The sequence below is a fragment of the Pavona decussata genome, unplaced genomic scaffold (genome assembly GCF_977016875.1).
Source record: "Pavona decussata unplaced genomic scaffold, jaPavDecu1.1 SCAFFOLD_19, whole genome shotgun sequence".
In the NCBI taxonomy this organism is placed as follows: Eukaryota; Metazoa; Cnidaria; class Anthozoa; order Scleractinia; family Agariciidae; genus Pavona; species Pavona decussata.
The window spans coordinates 1,628,348-1,649,083 of record NW_028145442.1 but is presented as its reverse complement, the minus strand read 5'-3'; the positions used below and the strand labels follow the sequence as shown (position 1 = coordinate 1,649,083).

At 39.2% G+C, this 20,736-nt stretch overlaps 1 protein-coding gene across 5 annotated transcripts in view; it reads left to right on the top strand.

The window, feature by feature from the left end:
* The first annotated feature begins 3,689 nt into the window (after nt 1–3,689).
* The window catches only part of LOC146486975 (A disintegrin and metalloproteinase with thrombospondin motifs 6-like), a 45,482-nt gene continuing 28,435 nt past the window's right edge, over nt 3,690–20,736 (top strand). For 2 of the 5 annotated variants that reach the window (XM_085091199.1, XM_085091192.1), the window contains exons 1-22: nt 4,010–4,156; nt 4,270–4,336; nt 7,086–7,417; nt 8,125–8,305; nt 9,194–9,357; nt 9,812–9,895; nt 10,376–10,500; nt 10,937–10,995; nt 11,227–11,332; nt 12,457–12,591; nt 13,192–13,342; nt 13,726–13,824; nt 14,061–14,209; nt 14,527–14,590; nt 14,712–14,829; nt 15,327–15,469; nt 15,966–16,092; nt 17,135–17,218; nt 17,577–17,743; nt 18,583–18,754; nt 19,362–19,488; nt 20,356–20,566. In XM_085091199.1, the coding sequence (XP_084947325.1) occupies nt 4,085–4,156; nt 4,270–4,336; nt 7,086–7,417; nt 8,125–8,305; nt 9,194–9,357; nt 9,812–9,895; nt 10,376–10,500; nt 10,937–10,995; nt 11,227–11,332; nt 12,457–12,591; nt 13,192–13,342; nt 13,726–13,824; nt 14,061–14,209; nt 14,527–14,590; nt 14,712–14,829; nt 15,327–15,469; nt 15,966–16,092; nt 17,135–17,218; nt 17,577–17,743; nt 18,583–18,754; nt 19,362–19,488; nt 20,356–20,566 (2,937 nt within the window). In that variant the 5' untranslated portion in view covers nt 4,010–4,084. Of the gene's footprint in view, nt 3,962–4,007; nt 4,157–4,269; nt 4,337–7,085; nt 7,418–8,124; nt 8,306–9,193; nt 9,358–9,811; nt 9,896–10,375; nt 10,501–10,936; nt 10,996–11,226; nt 11,333–12,456; nt 12,592–13,191; nt 13,343–13,725; nt 13,825–14,060; nt 14,210–14,526; nt 14,591–14,711; nt 14,830–15,326; nt 15,470–15,965; nt 16,093–17,134; nt 17,219–17,576; nt 17,744–18,582; nt 18,755–19,361; nt 19,489–20,355; nt 20,567–20,736 lie in introns of those variants that run through there. The other 3 variants (XM_085091186.1, XM_085091177.1, XR_014858327.1) reach the window with 3 other exon arrangements.

Genomic DNA, 20,736 nt, shown 5'->3' with positions numbered 1-20,736 from the left:
TATCGAGAGTGAATTGAAATAATAAGATGAAGTACGTTGTACTGCAATTTTACATACGTTGAATGATAATCACTTTTATGAATTTAATATAAAGACCGTTTCTTTCTAACAGAAAGAAACCTTGAAGTTCAATTAGCAAGTGGAATGAGACTCAGACTCGATTAAAGAGGCCCTTCCTTTCTCTCGTGTGTGGCCCTTTGCATGCCAAATACACACGGCAAATATGCAAGCGAATGCTTGGTTCAGCGTTTCTTTTGCCTTTATTTTAAGTACGTTGAAAAGGGGGAAGAGGAACGTTAAGAGATTAAATTGGATTTTCGTTTGTTTCTTTTTTCTTTTTATTTTTATCTGAGCGCAAATGGACTTTAATTTTCTTGATCACTCGCGAAAATCAGCTTGAGCGTTTGGTGAATATACTGAAACAGGAAGATCCAACAAGAATGTTTAAGGGAAATTGGGAAAAACTTAAAATTTTGTCTCCTGCAGTGTCCGCAGATCGTTTTGTGTTCTTTTTAAGACCTACTTATTTCAACACAAGTACAGTTTGATCTGTTCCGGTCAGTTCGTAAACGGATAAAACTTATCCTTAAAATTGGTGCATTAGTACTTCCAATTTCTTCAAAATAGCGCGTACTATTTTCAGAGTAATTATTTTACAATACTTTGCAGCACTATCCTTCAAAATGAAGCATTTCGTTTAAAAACTAGACCGGCCAGTTCTGGAAAGTGGAAAGCATTCTAAGTTGCCGAAAGCTTTAGGGAACAAAATTTATTCCCTGAATTTTATAGCAGTTATAGGCTTAACGAAAATGTTATCTGACCTTTTTTTTTTCGTATTTTTAACGGCATATTTGCCCCTTCGAGAACAAAAGGAATTAGTTTAATTTCCAGTCGGTTAGGAAAGTTTGTCCTGACATTTTGATGAACAAAACTTGAGATTTTCTTCTCCACTAAATCCGAATTTTTGAGGCGATTGTTGGGTGCTTCTAATTAAAGTGAGATAAAATTCTCCCGACCGGTTGTAACAGTAAAAGGCGGACATATGTTTTTTGGAATCATGCGGACTGATTAGGAAATCTATTTCAACCAACGAATTTGTATTTTTAGACTTTGCTCTAAGCTTCGCCCACGCCAACGAAACTGTTTTTAGTTCTATTTCTAAAGTTAGCTGAATAGCTGTGGGTTGAAAAGCGGGAGAAAATTTAAAATTCGACTTGCGAGTTTGCAGGTGTTTTTAGAAATGTTTTGTCCTCGATGGATCCGTACATTAAAAATATTCATGCAGATCACATTGGCTTATCGAGATTTGTCGCCCAAAGTTGCAGTCCAATACAGGATATATTACACTTTTGTTTCGAATACGACGGATATGCTGTAAATTATCCCCTGAGTTCAGTTCGTTGCATATGTATCAGTCATAGCACTCATATGGCGAAGAGGTTGATACCCGGCCGGAATAATCTTCAGCAATGGAAAATCAATATTTCTAGTCCACTCAAAAAGTACAATATCATTTCCTTAACGGAAAGAGCGTTATCTTCAGATCCAACAGCATTTGATTGACGCTGTACCAAAGGCACCCTGACACAACAACAAATATCAGTAATGTAAAAATGCTATCTGTTTTTCATAATTCATCTATCCATTAGAATGGTTTAAAATCTTTTCTCCGTTTTTACCTCGCAGAAATATCTCAATTGTTAATCCACCCGGCTATATGAACTGAGTGGGTAAGCCACTATTGCTCCATTGAATAGACCTTGAACACCCACTTTTAGCAGACAGGCATAATTTCTTGGAAGAAGCTAGTAGAGTTCAATGTTCATTATCTATGGGTAGTCTGTTAAACATTTACCACAACAAGAAAATGACGTTCGTTTGGGCTCTCCAAATTTCCTCAGTAGAACGGATTTGTTATTACTTTGGTCAATGTTTCGCTTTGAATCCAGAATCAAACTACAATGAGAAACATGTCAACGATCGACGATGAGCAAATTTGCTCCCTATTGTTTCAAAACGTATGAGATTCGAAGGTAGCCGACTAGGGAATTGATGGTCGTGAAATTAAGAAGGAGGGTTTGAAGGCTCGGAAATTCTTGATGTCGAAATGTGAAAAAAAAGCAAAAGATTGAGTAGGCGATAGAGAGTTACGCACTGTACTCAGTGAAGTGCATGTCGATCATATTAAATTAAGAGAATCCTCGGAAACAATCGAAAAATTAGATCGTCATCAAAATCAAGCTATTTCTGTCTTGAGAGAAAAGAATTTATAAATTCTCGTCAACTCTAATCGACTCCCCTTGGCTGCCTCTCGCTCTACCTTGGGCGAAACCAGAAAAAAAAACTAAAGTTACTTGCAAATCAGGACAAATTTCTCACCGCTCATTCTCGCCGTGTAGTGATAGAAAAACACACATGGAAATCTCAGATTATTTTTGCAAACAATATATACGTAAAACAAATTCATCTACTCTGGCACAGATTTCCCCACATGTTCGTCAACCACGCTTTATCACCAAATCTCCGTCACTTTGTGTATTTCCAAGCTGAGCACCTCCGGCGTCACAAAGCCGAGAAATGTAATTTATCGGCGAATCAGCGGTTACGACCGTGTATGTCTAGATATTAGTGGTTTTCAACATATATGAAAATAAAATGGCGTTCAGTGTTGCTTTTTAATCGGAATAAAATGCAAGACAAATAAAAATTAAATATTTGATTTGATTTAGTGCAAGTAAAACTGAAGTAAACAAAACGCGGGTAATTCCCCCGGTCACCGACTGAAAAACCCAAATTCATTGGAAAAGAGTGTTGGAAGGGCGTTACTTACAAGGGCGTTACCCAATATCACAGAATCAGTTGGCATGAACACACCTTACAGCCTGTAATGAGGCAGACATCGATAGGATCTTACGGACCAAAGCTTCAGGACTCAGAGAAAAAGAGATTTCTTTCTTCATTCAAACTGACACCAATAAACTTGTAAACTAAAGCGATAGGTGTGCGCAAAAATATAAAATATTCGAATACCCGTGAGATTCTATTTACTCGCCTTCCCCTGCAAATTTTCCTTTTTGTAACCACAAAAAGTCATTCCGTTAAAAAAGTAAGTACTTTGTTTTGATTACTACGGATCGTATCTTTTTTATTACTGATATAAATCAAAAACGCAAAATGTTAACGCAAACACGACTAAAAGAATTAGTTTTCGTCAAAACAGCTTTTTTTCCTTTTCTAGTATAGAGAACGAATTCTTTGTAAATAAAAAGGAATCGGTTTCGTTTTCGTGAATTTGCTCGTACTGAGTGTATTTTTTTGCTAATTTGTGCCTCAGATTGAGTATTCTAAAATCACGTACTTCCTACGATTTTCGTGAGTAGCAAGGCCGGTAGATCTATTTTGTCGGTAATATCAAACAATCACTCTTGTGGCGATTTTTTTAAACGCAAAATCTTCAATTAAGAACGACTGAATCAGTTTGCTAGGAGAAAATAAGTTAAGCCAACAAACTAATTGGCATCTTGAAACTGATTTATCAAAGCCAAGGTTTTTTAGCTTGCGGTTTCCTTGGGAATTCGGAGAACGGCGGGAGAGCTTTTAAAGGTTCGATTTAAGTCATATCAATCACTCCCGTATCAAGTAATATTTGTAGGGTAAAATGCTTTTAGTTTATTTATATTTTTTTGGGTAAAGTAAGAAGTAAAGGGTCCGTGTCACACTTTGTTTTTTACGTGGCAGGAAAAGTACGGGAGATATAATATCACCCACAAAAAAGAAAATCGAAAAGGGTCAGGAACTCTCTGACAAGCCTTAACAGGAAGGATGGCATTCTTAATTGACTTCTTTATTTATCTTGATCGTTAATGGCGAAATCGTAAAGAGGAACCGAAGCAGACAAAAGTATTGAGTCACTGCTGCGAGCAATAGTCCATCAGCAACAGCATAACAACGTTTAAAAAAGGTAAACATTGGTCTAATTTAAAAGTCTAATTAAGTCCGGGAACGCACCTACTCGGCGACTTGCGTTTTCTCTGTTACAGTTTTCGGATCGTCCGTCAGAGCGTTGGTCGCGATTCGGGGCAGAATGTTGTCAAAGTTTATCTCTATAATTTTGGCGTTTTTAATTCTTCCGCGGGCTTCAGCAAATGTTTATGAGGTGAGACGAGTCTTTATTCTGATTACGAAAACGTTTAGCTGAGAAACAACTAATCAATTCTCACCGATATATTTGGAACAATTGTAAGATATCTCGCATTGTTCTGTTTTTAGAATGTACATAGTTTACTAACACCCAATGAGAGAGAGAAGATTTTTGGAGAGCCATTTCCTCGAGATGGTATGTAGTTCTTCTTGCATCCGAGTTTAAGAAGGGAGGAGCGGTAATGTATGAATGTAAAATTGTTCCGATCAAAGTTCATAGGGAGCTAAGTTCATGCTCGCTGTTACATTACAACAGTATATACTCTAATTTTCGGGCTGAGGCTGAAAGTTATTTATTATTATTTTTTGGCAATTTGGGTCTGAAAAAGTTCTTAAGATATTCGTTACCTGTTATAGTCGTGGTATTTCAAGAAATCTATCGGACGTGATCAAGACACGTATTAAAGTGTGTGCCGTAATGTGGTGTCAAGTTGCTTGTGACACGCTCTGTTGCGCGGCTTACATGCTGGGTACAAGATGTAAAATTTTCTTATCTGACTCTCAGCCTGGGTAATGTTCTTATTATGTTCTTAAATTTTAGTTAATCTTAGCGTCAACGTTCTCATAAAAAAAGGTTCTTATAAAAGAAAAAGAGTGTAGCAGGTTCAAAATTTACACCATAATCTTCTGTTGTTATTTCGTTGTATGAGACATCATTCCAGCTAATTTTTAACTAAAAAGCGACTTCAATTTCGTCAAAAAACAAACACAAAAACGCGATGACAACGTCATGATGTCCCACTTCAGTCTAATAAATGTTCCCACAGCACAATTTTGTATTTCCGTGCAGTATAAAAAAACAAGGCAAATAGGAATTGTTAATAAGATTGTGATACTAAAAAAAAAAAAAAAGCGATACTGCATTTTTGTTGCAAGTTAGTAAATAGACTAGTTTAACTTACAGTTGGTTTAATTACTCTAAAAATGATTGGAAGAATTCGATCAAAATATCTCACAGAAGAAAAAAGCCGTATGTAACTGAATTTAATTTGGGATAATTTCTGGGTGGAAAGATGTACTTGCCGGCTGGAAAATGGGCTGAAATTAATCTCACCGCAATCTAAACTAAATACAAAATTATTATATTAAATGATCGCAAAGTTCGCGCATCCAATCACGAGTAGGTCCGGTTAGCGTGCAGATTTTTTCAGTATCCAATTTCTAAGCCAATTGGTTCAAGTTTTAGGAGTGAAAAAAAAAAAAACACAAGCGAAAGAAAGTTCGAGGAAAAGTGGAACGGCTTTGTCAATTATTTAAAAAATAAAGGCTGTCTTAAACGATCTCCATTCAGGGGTGTCTTTGAGCAAATTACGGCTTACCGCTTACATGTGCTAATGCAGTCACGCAAACGTATAGAAAGACGCCGAAATACCATGTATTACGGAAAACCTTTGACCCTAAAATAATTGCTTAGAAATATGGTGGAACAAATTTAATCACAATATCTTTCGGATTTGAGTTCATTTACTTGATGCCATGACTGCGGTCCCAAGAACTGTCAAATACACTTGATAAAAACTCAGAATAAGATTAAAAGTAAAATTTGCAAAAAAAATTCGCAATCGATCGGATAACACTTTTGATTTACACCTTCGAATGAAATACATAGTGGAAGTGGAAAATGATCTAATGATCTAAAAATTAACTGGAATGGTACATAGCGTGATTCGTGTAAAAATATGCTGAAGCTAGTGTTTGTTTTTGGAGGTTTGCATCTCAAAATTGTCTTACAACTAGCTCTGGGCGCTGTCTAGTCTTTGCATATGTAACCGGTGGGAAACCGATACTGTAGCCAAAATTGCAATAATTGGATCATAATTGGTCCTTCTATGTACCGCAAGTGAACTTACAATCTATAAACAGCTGAACCATTCTAAGGCGTTTTCATTTTTTAATCGTTCGAAATTTCGCTAAGGAATAACCCAATGAAAACAAATCTCTGGATCGTTTGTAATTTGTTCCTCATGTAATCAGCAGCAATTATCTTTTTATTTACATTACGTCACCGATATGTATTTCCAAACAAGTTTATAAACCAGACGCCATCTTGTCTTCCGATGGGTTTTGTTTAGGCTGTTTTCACCGTATCGTTTACCGCGCAGACTGAGCTAAACCACAACTAACTGCATATTTTACGCTGGAACCTCAGCTGTCGCAAAAAATGAAATAACAATAAAAAATAAACTGCTTCCGTCTTGGATGAAAGTGACAGATAAAAATTCAAAAAACGTTTCTTTCCCAAAGTTCTGGATTTTATAAACTTTCCATGGTTTATTAACATTGTTTAAACCGACAGGTTATGAACTACAATTTAGGAAGTTGTTACAAATTTGCTGCGCCACGCCTCAATATACCTACTACATGAAAAATTCAGTCGCACACAGAGATCTAGAGTACAATATTTGGAACGCTTTAACGCCATATTATTAAAATGTTAACATCATGGCAGAAAATACAAGAGAGTTTCGAAGAACGCACACACTGAAAAATCGTGACTTGAGCGTTGAATCCCCTCAAACATTTCGAGGGAGCGATTACATTTTTATCGTCCACTAGACTAAATAATTATTTTTAGTATTGTTAGTATGTAGTTTTTATTAGTATTACTTTAGTATGAGAATCATATTTTTACGTTGAAACAGGGCATCACAAGCTTTTGCTTTAAAACTCATCGTGTAAAAATAAAGTTATGGTATGATGTAGTATGGCAACTTAGATGGACTTAATTACGGAAATATCTGAACGGTTGTGTCAACTATTTTAGCCTTAAAACGCTACAAAGTTTTATTGTTTCCGGACGTAATGTAATGTGAACTCAGCAAAAGTTCCAATAGTCGGAGCAGGTCCCTTGAGACATATCTTGAAGTGGCTTTCTATATTTTCAGTCCCAGACTATCACGTGACACACCCAGTTCAAGTGGACAAGGATGGCAACTTTTTGACACGTGACCTATCTAATGGAAACCACAGAAGACGACGAAACGTGGAAAGTGCCATAAAAGAGCCCGTATTTTTCCATCTATCTGCGTTTGGTCAGAATTTACACTTGAATGTTACTCTAAATAACGAACTACTCTCGCCTAACTTTGTTGTCGAGGTTCGTGCTAATCAAAGTTCACGCCTAAACTTCGACATTGAACATTGTCATTACACTGGTCACGTGGTTTCATCTGAAGGACTGGGTGCAAAAGTGGCCTTGAGCAACTGCGATGGACTGGTAAGGAAAGTAAATCCGCTTATGGTTTCCTTTGTACTAACAGTGTGATGCCAAGAGAGCGTCAGTTAATCGCTGAATTAATTTGCATATGTTCATGACATTGAATAACCAATCAGCTCCGACACAGATTCACAAGAACCTTTACAATTTAGTCGCATGGAAGATGTAATCAATTCCAATTGGGTTGCCGCTCTTCTGAAACATGGTAGGCGAATTAATACAAAGTGATTAGAATTTTAACGTCGAACTGTGACCAATTTTCCACAAAATTGTTATGTCTCTTTTTCATTTCCATTCTTCATTCTTCATTCCTTCTCCTCATTCTTTCCATCAACATACTGAAAGGTGTCAAATACAAAACCCAAGGACATTCTGAATTGCATACTGTCAGGAGCGAATTGGGCACGTTATTCACTCCCAATACTGTCTATTAAAATGTACAAATTTTCCGCCAGAAGATGCTGTTTCAACTTGATATGTATTCAAACAATCACCCTGGCGAAAAATACGACAGTCTTTATTAGAAGAAAACACTTTCACCTGATCAACTAAAGCCGAATCATTTCTTTTTTTTATGTTTATGTTACATTTTTAAGTGATTCAGCACAGTCATAGTGTTGTCATAAGTAAAGAATCTTGTATTATCAAGAGTCGGGATTCGTCTGACTTGACTTGTGTAAACGCGACATTTTATTGTCTATTTCCAGCGTGGTTTGATTCGCACTCTAGATGATGTTTTTATGATAAATCCACTGCCCGACCGACTGGGACTGGAGACGAACAGCACCCGTGCCCACGTGATCCACAGGAGATCCACTTCATCCCTAGAGGATCTTGGAGTGGCTCTGAGAGTGGAAAAAAGATCAGAGAAGTGGTGCGGAGTGGAAGGTGAATGTTGGTTTAGATCGAAACTTACTAAGCAACCTTCACCGAGGGAGAAAACCTAACCAATACTAGGTTAATTCTCTTAAACTAAGTGAATCTGTTGTTGTCTTCAAACGCAAAGTAAGAGCCAACCTTATGACTGCATTCTTATCAAGTAACAACTAGGTGATTTATTGTATTTGTGGTTTTCATGATATATTTTGCCGTAATCATTTTGTAGTTTTCCTTGTAGATAGTTATAATTTAAGACTCTGTTTTAATTGTTACTGAAAAAGCCCCCTCGCTTAATGCTATAGACAGGTGCTTGAGTAATCACAGGGTATGATTTTCACTGGCGCTCTGTCAGGAAACACTGAAGCGAGAGGAGACAGAGTGAAACCAAAATGTACCCCGAAACAAAGAGCAGAAGTAATGCTTCTAGACTACAATACAATTGGCATATTTTTCCTAACGCCGCCGTAAAGACGCGTGCTGTCCTCAAACGAAAAGTCTTGGAGCGAACGAGAAAATAAAAGAGACGCTAGTTTTTGATTGAGTGTCGAAAGTAATTTCTCGTTTCTACGCTCTGTGATTGACTGACAAAACTAGCCCCACTTTCTCAACCTATGAGAATCAAAATCAAAAGCAATCTTGCCTTGCTCGTACGCGTTTTCCCGTGCTTGACGAACGGTTACAAGCATCAGTTTGCTTAGAGTTCTGATTGGTTCACTGCGTTGTTCATGCCACGTCTGATTGGTCAGTAATTACTTTGGTTTTGGTTTCACGACACTAAATTGAAAACCTCTTTACAACTGCGGGCACCAATTGGCCACTTAATCCATTGGAGTGACAGCCGAGTCTTAAACCAAACCATTCATTAATTCCATCCGCTTTTTTTTCTTTGTTTTACAGACAAGCCCGGTGACCGTAGTAAGAGACAAGTGTATGATCTGCCTTCTCCAGTGAATTACAACCAGGATTTCACTATAGAAACACTTGTTGTTGCCGACAAGAAAATGACTGATTTTCATGGAGTTGAGGAGCTCAAGATCTATGTTCCGAGTCTTATCAACATTGTAAGTTGAAAGCCTAAGTTCCCTTAAGCTTGCATATTGTTCTATTGAGTTGAATTAAATCCCGATATATCCAATTATGTTTCTATACTCTGGCATAATATCTGCATCTTGGCAGAGGGAAAGTCATAAATAAATTGAAGGCACACTTATTACTTTGCCGGGGTAGAGTGGCGTAGTGAAGATTCGTAAACGAAGGCAGACATAATAAGCAATTGAAATTGCCACTCTTCTTAAAATCGTTCTGAGCAATACCATTTGAGAAACGATTTCAACTTAAGAGATAGAGCGTTTGTTGTATTTATTACGTCTATAGCAAAATCAGACAAAACGAGGGACTCCTTGGAATCAAGCAAGTTCAATAGACTTTAGTTTCTTTTTCATATTCTTTCCGAGTTACTGAATAAAAGTCTTTCTTTTCTATACAGTCTTTCTAATAGCCACATTATCCCTTCAGGTTTACAGTCTCTTAGGTGACAGTTCCATTGGCGCCAATATGAAGTACGTCTTGCATAAGCTGTTGATTCTTGAACACGATCAAGTGAGTAGATAACGAGAGTAATACGGTAGAAAAACCAGTAAAGCTACCATGAGACAACTGATATCTACATTAGCTACGATTATAACCTAAAATCTGAGCAAGAGCCTAAACTTTTGGGTTTGCAAATGCACATCTCATCGTAGTTTCGGGCAATTTTATCACGCAATTAGACTATGTGTGGAATACAGCTTACCCACGCACACAGCCAATTTACCAGCAGAATGAAAGTATGGGCAACTGTTTCGTCGCTTTTGAGACTAATCCGCATGACATAGCCCCAGCGCTTTTCTGATAATATGGCTTAGCCCATGCATAAGGTCTGGGCCATGCCGTCTATAATTTACTTCCTGACGTACGCACCCAACATTGACATCATCCGCTCGCGTACAGCCTATTCAAAACGCACTTCTTTGTTTCCGGGAAATCAAAATATTGTTAATCCAGATAATGAACATATGCATTCATTTCATTTGATCGTAGGAAGGACTTGTGATAAGCTCTCACGCTGGTAATACTATGGAAAGCTTCTGTGAATGGGCCAAACAACAAAACCCAGCAGATGATAACAACCCGGATCACTTTGATCATGCTGCACTTATTTCTCGGTAAGGATGTACCCGTATTATTTCTTTCCTATTTCTCGGTTTGGAAAACATTTTTAATACGTGTATGATACCAGTTCCAAAATAACAATTTAAGGATATTTTCAATATCAGGATAAACAACCACAAGTTTTGTTCTATCTTTTCCTCTTTCTTATTTGAGGAATTACATTCATGCCATCGGTCTCAACTTTCAAGCTTATGTCGGTTTGGAGATCCCGTCTGGGTAAGATCGTTAGTAGGGGTGGCCTGTACCGTTTGCAACATCTCATATTATTGGTCGTGGGAACCAAAAGAACGAACGACAAACAATGCTCCTCGACATTAAAACGATGGAGCTGCACGTTAACAGGGTCCAGTGAAAAAAACAAGCTTAGAACAGGTGCAGGCCTGCTACGTTAGCAAGACAGTATGTCTATTTTCTTTATGTCTATTGCAGTTACGATTTCTGTCGCAATGCGGACAGCAGACCAGGACAGAGCTGTGAGAAAGTCTTGGGTGAGGAATGTTTGCTTCTACGTCGGTGAAAAAAATCAAAAGAAACCATCCACTCAATCTTATCGAAGTGCTTTTTAAATTTATTGGAACCTGGAAAAGAGAATAGGGATACATACTGCAACACAACAAAAAGATAGCATTCAAACCTACTCTCCCTTAATAGATTTTAAAAAATTTAATACTACGGTGATTGCATTTATTTGTATTTGTCTTATATTTCTGTAAACGAAGGTCTGGCTCAAATCCAGGGAATGTGCAGTCTGGCGGGAAGTTGCACCTTAAGCAAAGATGGGGGCCTGGGAACGGCTTACACCATTGCGCATGAAACGGGACACAAGTAAGTAAAATAAGTGGCATATTCCAGTTATTTGAATTGATTGTCAGGATCGCAGCCAATGCCGTAACATGTTTTGTCGGACATATTCCCAATGCTAGTGGGCCTTAAACAGAACTTTGCCGTCGTAGACGTCCCTTTCGAAAACCGGAAGTATGATTTTCTCGCCATTGACAAACTTTTGCGCCCTCATTATGTAAACGCTTGATCTAATGTCTGCCCGTGTCAACTTTAAATTGTACGTCTTTCCTTCCAGGTTCTGAGAAAAAAAAATCCACTGAATCGCTGTGACGTTTCTCTGTTCACTTTCCACCATCGGAAAGCATTTGATAAAACTTAAGCTTCTGCAACCTGTAGCTGACCTTGGGTTGGGAAATCCCTGAGGTATTTGTGCCAAATTCTGCCACAGTTTCCACAATATTTGAAACAACTCACGTTCGGATTTTTTTTTTTTATTTCTGACGGTTTCCGAAATTTGCTCTTTTGTTTCAATTCCTTGTACGATGTTCTTTCTGTCTGCCTGGTGGTTTTCTCACTGAGTAGACAATTCAGAAGTACGTTAAAAAAAGTTGCGGAAATGTGCCTCTTACTGCCAAGCACCAAATGCTTTTCAACGGCAAAAGGGTATGTGCAAAATCTTAACAAGTTCTGATTTTAGAATATGTAGAATGCGTTCCTAGAGAAATTAACTTTTCAAAACACACTGTAAATGTCTCCCAGAGCCTTCCTTGATATCGAGCAGTTGTAAACGAAAGGAACAACTTTATTCACTAAAACAATTTACATTAATTGGAAAAAAATTGAGGACTCGCCAGAAGCTTTTGGGCTACTCGAGGCAGGCTAAATGAAGAAGGGGATATTAAAATAAAGAATAGAAGCAATCCAGGGTGGATCAGTTTGACTGACGCGATATTATTGTGTGGTGTACAGGATAACGAAGCAGCGCAAATCCAAACATAGCTACTCAGACTGGCATTTAGTTCTTACTCCTAAAGTTAGCGTTTTAAGAATTGTTTAGTGTATTCAAAATTGTTCACGATTCCAGCAATCTAGTGAAGTTAGCTCACTCGCATATCCGTTATCAACACAAATATTAACGTTATTACGTGTTATTTTGTCTCTTAAAGTCTAGGTGCTCAACACGACAGTGCCGGCAATCCGTGTACTGATCGAAAGAACATAATGGCAACTCAGGCCAGTGGTAAAGAAACAGCGTTTGAATGGTCGCTATGCAGTCGGAATGCAATCCACAGTTTTCTGTTGTGAGTATTCCTGTCTAAAGCATTATCTTTGTCTTTTTAGCACGTTGATCAATCCATTTTCTGATTTTAAAACATTTAGAAGCACTTTAAAACGTACGAGCACGTACAGATATGTTCCTTTTGAGATTTGCATCACTATCTGATGGCGTCACATGGCTTATGAATTACGTCATCAGTTTCAATCAGCGGCCATATTGGATTTCTTGATTTTTAGAAAACTTCTAAAATTGACCAAAAAGAAATGTTAACCAATAAAAGAAGAAGAAAGCTAACCTAAAAATTGTAAATTTTACAAAGAAACATTAAAATTTTCGTTGAGAAACAATAAAATTTAGAAAAAATTTCATTTCAAAACATGGTTGTCGTACGAGCAGTGACAGCTCATACTAAATTTTTTACAGATAAATTTCAGGAACTTTCGAAAAGTTTTGTGGCGCTCCCTTACAATATTAAGAGCATGTTTAGGACTGTAAAAAGGCCAAACATGGTCAGAATGGAGTTAACACGATGTTTACCTAATTTGCCAGTATTTCTTGATGGGCTCCTGTTCTAGGTCAATACTCCAATCGAATTAACATCATTTCCAACTTTTGTTATTAGTGGCGATCACTCCGCGTGCTTGAAAGACAGGCCACAAAAGGCTGTTACTTTGCCACAGCGCCTGCCAGGAGAGCTCTATACCGCTGACGATCAATGTGCGCGGGCCTTTGGGGATAAGTCACGCCTCTGTCCAGCACCGTTGCTAAAGGACGTGAGTTGTTAGAACAACATAGAGAAATCAAAAATGGCGGAAACTCTTCCTCTTATCAGTTTATATCTTTTTAGTTTTCATAATTAATTATGTTTACTGTCGAATATTGCTGATATCATTTTGTAAAGCAAATTCGTTCATGTGACTGAGCTTTAACTGGCTTTGTCAGATTTAAATAAAAGCAAGTTTGCAACAAAAATCATGAAATAAGACCCCTTTTCTTTCACGAATACTATTTTACTGGACCTGTTTGGTAACTGGTTTAGCTTTCTCGTAATGTTATTGGAAAGCTTTGACTTAATATTATATTTTTAACATTTATTTTATTAAAACCTTTTTTTATCAAGGATTGTATGACGCTCTCAATTTTTCTCCATTTGCAGAAAATCTGCCTACAGTTGTGGTGTGTTAAACCCGAAAATGGAATGTGCACTACACATCGTGAACCTGCTGTGGAGGGAACAAGCTGTGGCCATGAAAAGGTATGACAACACTTCGATACAGGATCAATCAATCAATCAATCAATCAATCAATCAATCAATCAATCAATCAATCACTCAATCAATCAATCAATCAAACCAACCAATCTTAGTCTGTCAATGTCAGTAGCACTAGTAGTTGTCGTCGCAGTCGCTGTCGCTGTCGCGGTCGTAGTAGTTGTAGTATAGTGGTGTAGTGATAGGATACTTATGATAATGTAATTTCACCAATCCTCAGTGGTGTCGCCGTGGTAACTGCGTTCCGTTTGGTAGCGAGGGACCTAAGGCTGTGGACGGTGGTTACGGACCGTGGGGAGAATGGAGCGACTGTTCTCATTCATGCGGTGGAGGTCTGATAACTAGGAAGCGGCAGTGTGACAGCCCAAAGTAAGTTTATCAACTGGTCAGTAGTAATGTTGGTCTCAACTTGGTGAAAAATAATCATTCAATTTTCATATATTCTTGCTAACTTCCATGGGGAGCAGTGATGGTGCAATAGTGAGAGCATTCGTCTCCCCGCACCAATGTGGCCCCGGACTTGGCGTCATACGTGGGCTGAGTTTGTGTTGGTTCTCGTCCTTGTGTTTTTTTCTATTCCTTCTTCGTCGTTTTCACGTACAAAATATGATTTTAGACCGACCATAGCTAGCGAGAGCGTGAAGTATGTCAGCGTTGAGTTCTTTGTAAGTGATATTTTTTTTCAGGCCCCTAAATGGTGGAAAATTATGCCCGGGACATTCAGCAGAATTCCAATATTGCCACACACCCGTAAGTAAACAACCATCTTATTTTCCGTAACTAGTACTCTATAAATGACGTATAAAGAGTGAAACGTGAGCGTCGTATAATCACAAGCAATGCTAAGACATCTTTTATTTTATGTATTTAGAAGTGTGCAGCAGGCATACCTAGCCCCAGAGAAGAGCAGTGTGTAGCAAAGCGACGGCTACGGTTCGTGGATGGAAACAAATACGAGTGGACGTACAATGCTGCCGTTCCTGTAACAGGTACAAGTCCCAGTGGCCCGATTTCCAGATTTCGGAAGATCCCCGTTTTGTGTACAAAAATTAACTTTGCGTTCTGGTGATTTTGTTTTTTTGTTCGACTACTTCTTGGTCGATTTTGGTGGTTTTCTGAGAAATCAAGAAATCCAAGATGGCAGATCGAGGATGCCCGCCATTTTGAAACAGTTACGCAATTCCCGCCTCAGGAAATGTCTTTGGGTGTACTATAATACAAGTATCATTATCATAGCGTTTAATTAATAGGTGGATTGCATTGCCGCCATGCTGGTGTTAAAAACAAAAGAAAATTTGCTCACATAGTTTGCATAAAAATGGAAGTTAACTCCCAGAGGCAAATCTTATTGTTCCATACCACCAACATGGCCGCCATGACGTCACATGCAATCAACCTATAGCTGCTTTGAATAACTGAGCCTAGACGAGTGCAAGTACAGCGGTCTCGAAGGGTCAACTGACAATCTTGTTTGTGGGTATTTCAGCTGGCCAGGAATGCAAGTTATCATGCATCGCTGAAGTCGGTTTTCGCCAATTTGCCAAGTTTGCATTCGGTTACGTAAGTGATGGAACACGATGCGACGAATACGATGAAAACAGTGGACTTTGTATCAACGGCAAATGCCAGGTAGTACGCTCAATGCCAATGATGGCGACTGTCGAATACATTTTCCCGCCCTTTTACAACCGCTTGGCGGTTGCATGTCTTCCTACGATTCAGCACCAGTTGCATGTACATGCTTTGAGTTTTGATTGGTTCATTCTTTGTTTGCTTTCATTTTGATCGTCCAGAATAATTACTTTGATTTTGGATAGTCTAGAAGACTAGGCGACTCAAAAATGTACCATGACCGTCATATACATACGGAAGTTGTTTTGTAACTAACTTGAGGTTAATCGGGCAGATAGGCTCCCTTGCAGTCTTAGCTTCTTTGTTATTTCAGGAAGTAAGAATAAATTAATTAATTATTTAATTATATTCTTTTATAAACTAACTTTAACTATTGTTATGGGTACAATACAGTGTTATTGTTGTTGTTGTTGTTGCTGTTGTTGTTATAGGCAATGTGCCATTATCAGTGCATTTGCCGATTAATCCTTTCCTTTTCTCTAACCGGCGTCAGCCTTTAGGTTGTGACCAAGTGTTGGGATCGTCCAAAGTGTTTGATCGCTGTGGTGTTTGCGATGGTGAAGGGACTTCATGTATCGGCAAAAGATTTACTTATAAAGGTTTCCCTAACCCTATGAAAGGTGAGAAAATCATTATCTCGACTGAAAATGTAGCGTATAATAAGGCCTCAGACTCCCTTTGCTCTGAGAGGTGGATTTAAAACCACTAGAAAAATAAAAAATTGGCATGAAATCTAACGAATAAATACTAGCAATAATCCTAGATAAGAGAGTACGTTCGATGTCACCAGGCTCTTTGTCCCCAGGCCAATCTCGATCCCAGGCTCTCTCTCTTTGTGACGTCATCCACCCCTGCAAAAGAATCGGCGGTGGATGCCAGATGTGCGTCCCAAGATCCATCGACCCATTCACGACAAGTCCCATACAATCTCGACTCAAATCCGTATTAGGAAGCGTTCTTCCTACGTCGAACGCAAGTATCTATGACAAGGAGCATCTTCAGTAGGGCCAGTTACTGAGGAATCACTTGAAAGACTTGAGACGCTCGGTGCTGTTTGGTTATGGCTTATTCACCTTTGAAAAGAGGTCTGGAAAGCAAGGGTGGGCCGCCGGATATCGATACCAAATACTCGATATACTTGATACCGAGGTTCCTCGGCACTAATGTCGGTATCGATACCGATATCGCAAAAAATGCCTAATATCGGTAAATATAATGCTCGTATCGGATCGATTTGAAAAAACTGGTATAGCCTCACCCTTACTGGAAAGCAGCCTCGTCTCCAGTCGACCATGGCGAGCGGTCAAATGTGACGTCACCGGTTGAGCTGAACGGGAAGAGGTTCCCAACCTCGTTCCCAGGGTCTCTCTTCTTCACGTCCCTCGCTCCCTGGGACGTAAAGAGGAGAGACCCTGGGAACGAGGTTGAGACGCTCCAAGCCCCCATAGACAAAATCGGTTACTTCGAAAAGCGCGTTGTGGGTCTGGAAGAAAACCCCAGTCCCGCGACACTGGAAACGAAGACCTCAAGGAAAAAGGATGAACATGAAGCTGATGGTAGATATCAGGCTAAACAAACAGCTTCTTATCTCATATCTCTTATACTCATATTACTCATATTCAGACTGTCTTTTCTGTTTGCTTTCCTCCGCATGAATTGCAGGTCATTATCAACCGATCGGATTTCTCCCCGCGGGAGCAAGAAATATTCAAATCAAAGAAATAAGTGGGTTTAAAAATTATTTGGGTGAGTGACTTAGGATTAGTTCAGGATTGTAACACTTGCGAGTCCATCGGCTTTGATGATAAGCCCTCTCGCGTTCCGAAAAAATGTATTTACCTCATTAAAAGTGCAAACTATTGAGGTAGTTTGAGGATGCGTTAAATTAAAAATAAAATTAATGACTTAAAGGCAGTTTACGCCTAAACATGGTATTCTTTTAACATACTGAAGCTATCAATTATCTGCACCAGGAAGTAGTCTTCACAGGAGCGTATACCGATCGTGATCATGAGTTTTTTCCTATTACTTGCAGCGAGTCTCTTATGTTATGTTTTGAGAATCAAACGTAGCTAACATTTATCAATGTTGTTCATACCTAAAGCAATGATGACCACCGGAGGCAGAGATTTGCTCAACATGGATTTCCGCATTAAACCGCGAACCTTTAGCTTCGTGGGCGCCGGTACAAGGTTCAAATACACTCGCGATGGACTAAGAAGAGAGAGAATCACTGCACAAGGACCTCTGACCGAGAATGTTGAACTGCTGGTGAGATTAACATTGAAGATTACTAATTACCTCTGTATGTTTCCTAAAACCGCGAGCTGCTTGTAATCTGTCAAGCCGCCAAATAGGTCATTTTACAGTTGTGTGCTTAGTGACCTGGCCTTGGATTGGAAGCGAGGCTGGGGGTGACCTTGTTTTGATACAAACCTCACTGTTTTTTATATGTAAATGCAAACTAGTTTGCATAAGAACAGCATGATCTACATATGAAAAGCAGTGAGGTTTGTATCAAAACAGGGTCACCCCCAGCCTCGCTTCCAACGCCAAGTCACTAAGCACACAACTGTAAAATGGGCTATTGTCTTAGCTTACAAAAATATTATTTGTTCTTCAGACAGCCAGTTTTATTTCCCCTGAATAACTTATTTTAGGGCTATCCCCCTTGTATTTCACAGAATCAGTTTGGGAATTCATAGGTCACGTAATGTTCATTGGCTGAAGGTGTTACAAAAGCTTAATAACTTGTATTGTTGTTTACGTAGTTGCCGGCAATTTAGGTGCTAGGTTTTTCAATTTTTCTCCTGCACGTACCTTAGAATTTGCATGGTAGCCTTGTATGCTAATTTATGTCGTTTTTTAGATGAGATATGTTTTAGCCTGTCAGCGTAAGGCTCAAGATTTTTGTTCGTTTTCATTTCGGCGGTAAGGATTCACCTTTTTGAACCATTCACGAATTTGATATTGGTACGGCTGGATGTAAAGTGTTCTGTAAACGGCCGCGCTCATTGATATCATGTAATTCCGTTACAGAAGGAGTCCAAGAGAAAAAGATTGAAATCAATCGAGATGAATTATAACCTGTGATATTTCTGTTACTTAAGTATTTGGTTCAGTCCTGGAAGGAAGAGTACCAGGTCAGGATCCGTTACCTCGTCCCCAATCCCCAACCGGAAAAGATCACGGATACAGGATTTGTGCGCAGCCTGGAACATAAGCAAGTCAGTTTCAAATGGATTCGGCGCTCATTGGGTTGTTCTGAGAGCTGTGGAGGAGGTAGGTAGCAATTATAGGGCTTGAAGAAGGTTAATGCGTCTTAACGACACAAGCCTAAAGTTTTCATGTTCATTGTTCACACGTCCCTCTTATTTCCTATGTTCGTCGCGACGAGCTTTCCTCGGGAACAGTTTACCAAGCAAAGCGAAAACAATAGGGCATAGTCGCAGCGTAGCGTGTCCTCAAATATCAATCTCCCTGGAGGGGAGCGAGAAAAAGTGAGAGAAAAAAGGGGAACTTTTTCTCGCTAAACCCCCTCCCCCCCCCCCCCCCCCCACCCTTAGTTTCTATTCCAGCGTTACGAAGTTTCGAGCAGACATTTTGGCGAAGAAAACTTGAAATTTTCTTTGCAACTATATCCGAATTTCTGAGGTCCCCAAGGCCTTCCAAACGGATATCCACCAAAAATGAAGGGGTACCCCTCTTTCTGCTGCTTGAAAATTGGTGTATAACTCAATTGGAGTCCTCAAAACTAATAATTGTTTCAAAGAGTAATGCAGTAACGCTAAAAAAAAAGAAGAAGAAATAAATTGTATGAGAACTAACTGAAACCGAGTTGTCGGTGGAATATTTTTTTATACATACATAACAGGCTTTTCTTGTGTAGGTACTGAGCTGATTAAAGCAAGCTGTGTCCGCGCTGATGACCAAACTATGGTCAGCGATCACTTCTGTGGGACAAAGAGGCCTGGTGATGAAACTACTGAATGTAATACTCAAGAGTGTCCAGCGAGGTAAGAATATATGAAGTCCTCCTCTTTCCCTGGACAACAAGGAGTAAGAACGCGAACAGTGCAGAGAACGTGAACGTTTTATTTTTTTGAATTAAGTACAGCATGCAGTAGCTGTCTTTCTTTCTCTAGAAGTGAAAAAACGTCTTGTAGTGTTGCGCACTGTACTTGACAAAGGCTTTTTCGAGGTCTTTTTAACTTTGCAATGGTTTTCCGTTGAAACTGGCTAATCAAATCAAAGAATTGTGGAATATTAATGCGGACTGTCAATTTACGGGAAGCGAACCTGAAACATGACAGCCCTACCTCTCCCCATATGATGCAGTTTGATTTGTCAGTTGGCATGATAGCCATCAGAAAGTTTCAAAAAAGACGTCTAAAGTTGTTAATTTAAATGAATTATGATCTTTCTGAGGAGAGATTTGTGTGGAAGACTTGCTTTTTTAGCCTAGCAAAAGTCACACCGGTAACGGTTGTTGCGATACAGTTAAAGTACTTACAGTGACAAAGAGGGTGGAGACCCGTTCGTGTAAATAAACAACCTCATTCCCTGGCAAAAACGTCGGAAACTAAATAAATGTCTTACCTGAAAACAAGTCTTAGAAACAAATATTTCACAAAGTTTTGTTTGGTGGTTAAAAAAATCGCACTTCCCGTCTCAGTTCTCACTACTACACACTCACGGAAGCCTAAAGGAAACAACTACAAATAAACAATATTCTCATTTTTTATTATTCTCTAACCCTGCAAAAACGTCAAAAAAGGTTGCAAAAAAAAGAACAACAACAACAACAAACAAACAAACAAACCCGTCTGGTGAGCTTGACGCCGTCATACTGGTACATTTTATGCTTTGGTGGACATTTTTAGATGGAAAACCGGAGAATGGACCGACTGTTCCAAGAGTTGCAACGACGGCCACCAAGGGGAGAGGACACGGGAGGTTATTTGCACTGATGAGTCACATGGTATAGAGATTGAAGTAGAGAAATCTCGCTGCACGGGACCCAAACCCTCGACACACAAGACATGCGCAACACAGCCCTGCCCTGCCGAGTGGGTCACAGCGAAATCTGGCCCGGTAAGTACTTCGCTCGTAATCCAGACCTCGCGGGGTTAACCTGCTCTCAACAACCATCATTAATAAAGTTCAAAAAAAGGACAGCCTTTTTTTGAAACCTATGTGCCATCTTTTCGTTCGCGGAATCGCTTCCTTAGGCGGGTAGTCAAGGTCTAGACCGTATGTGTCGT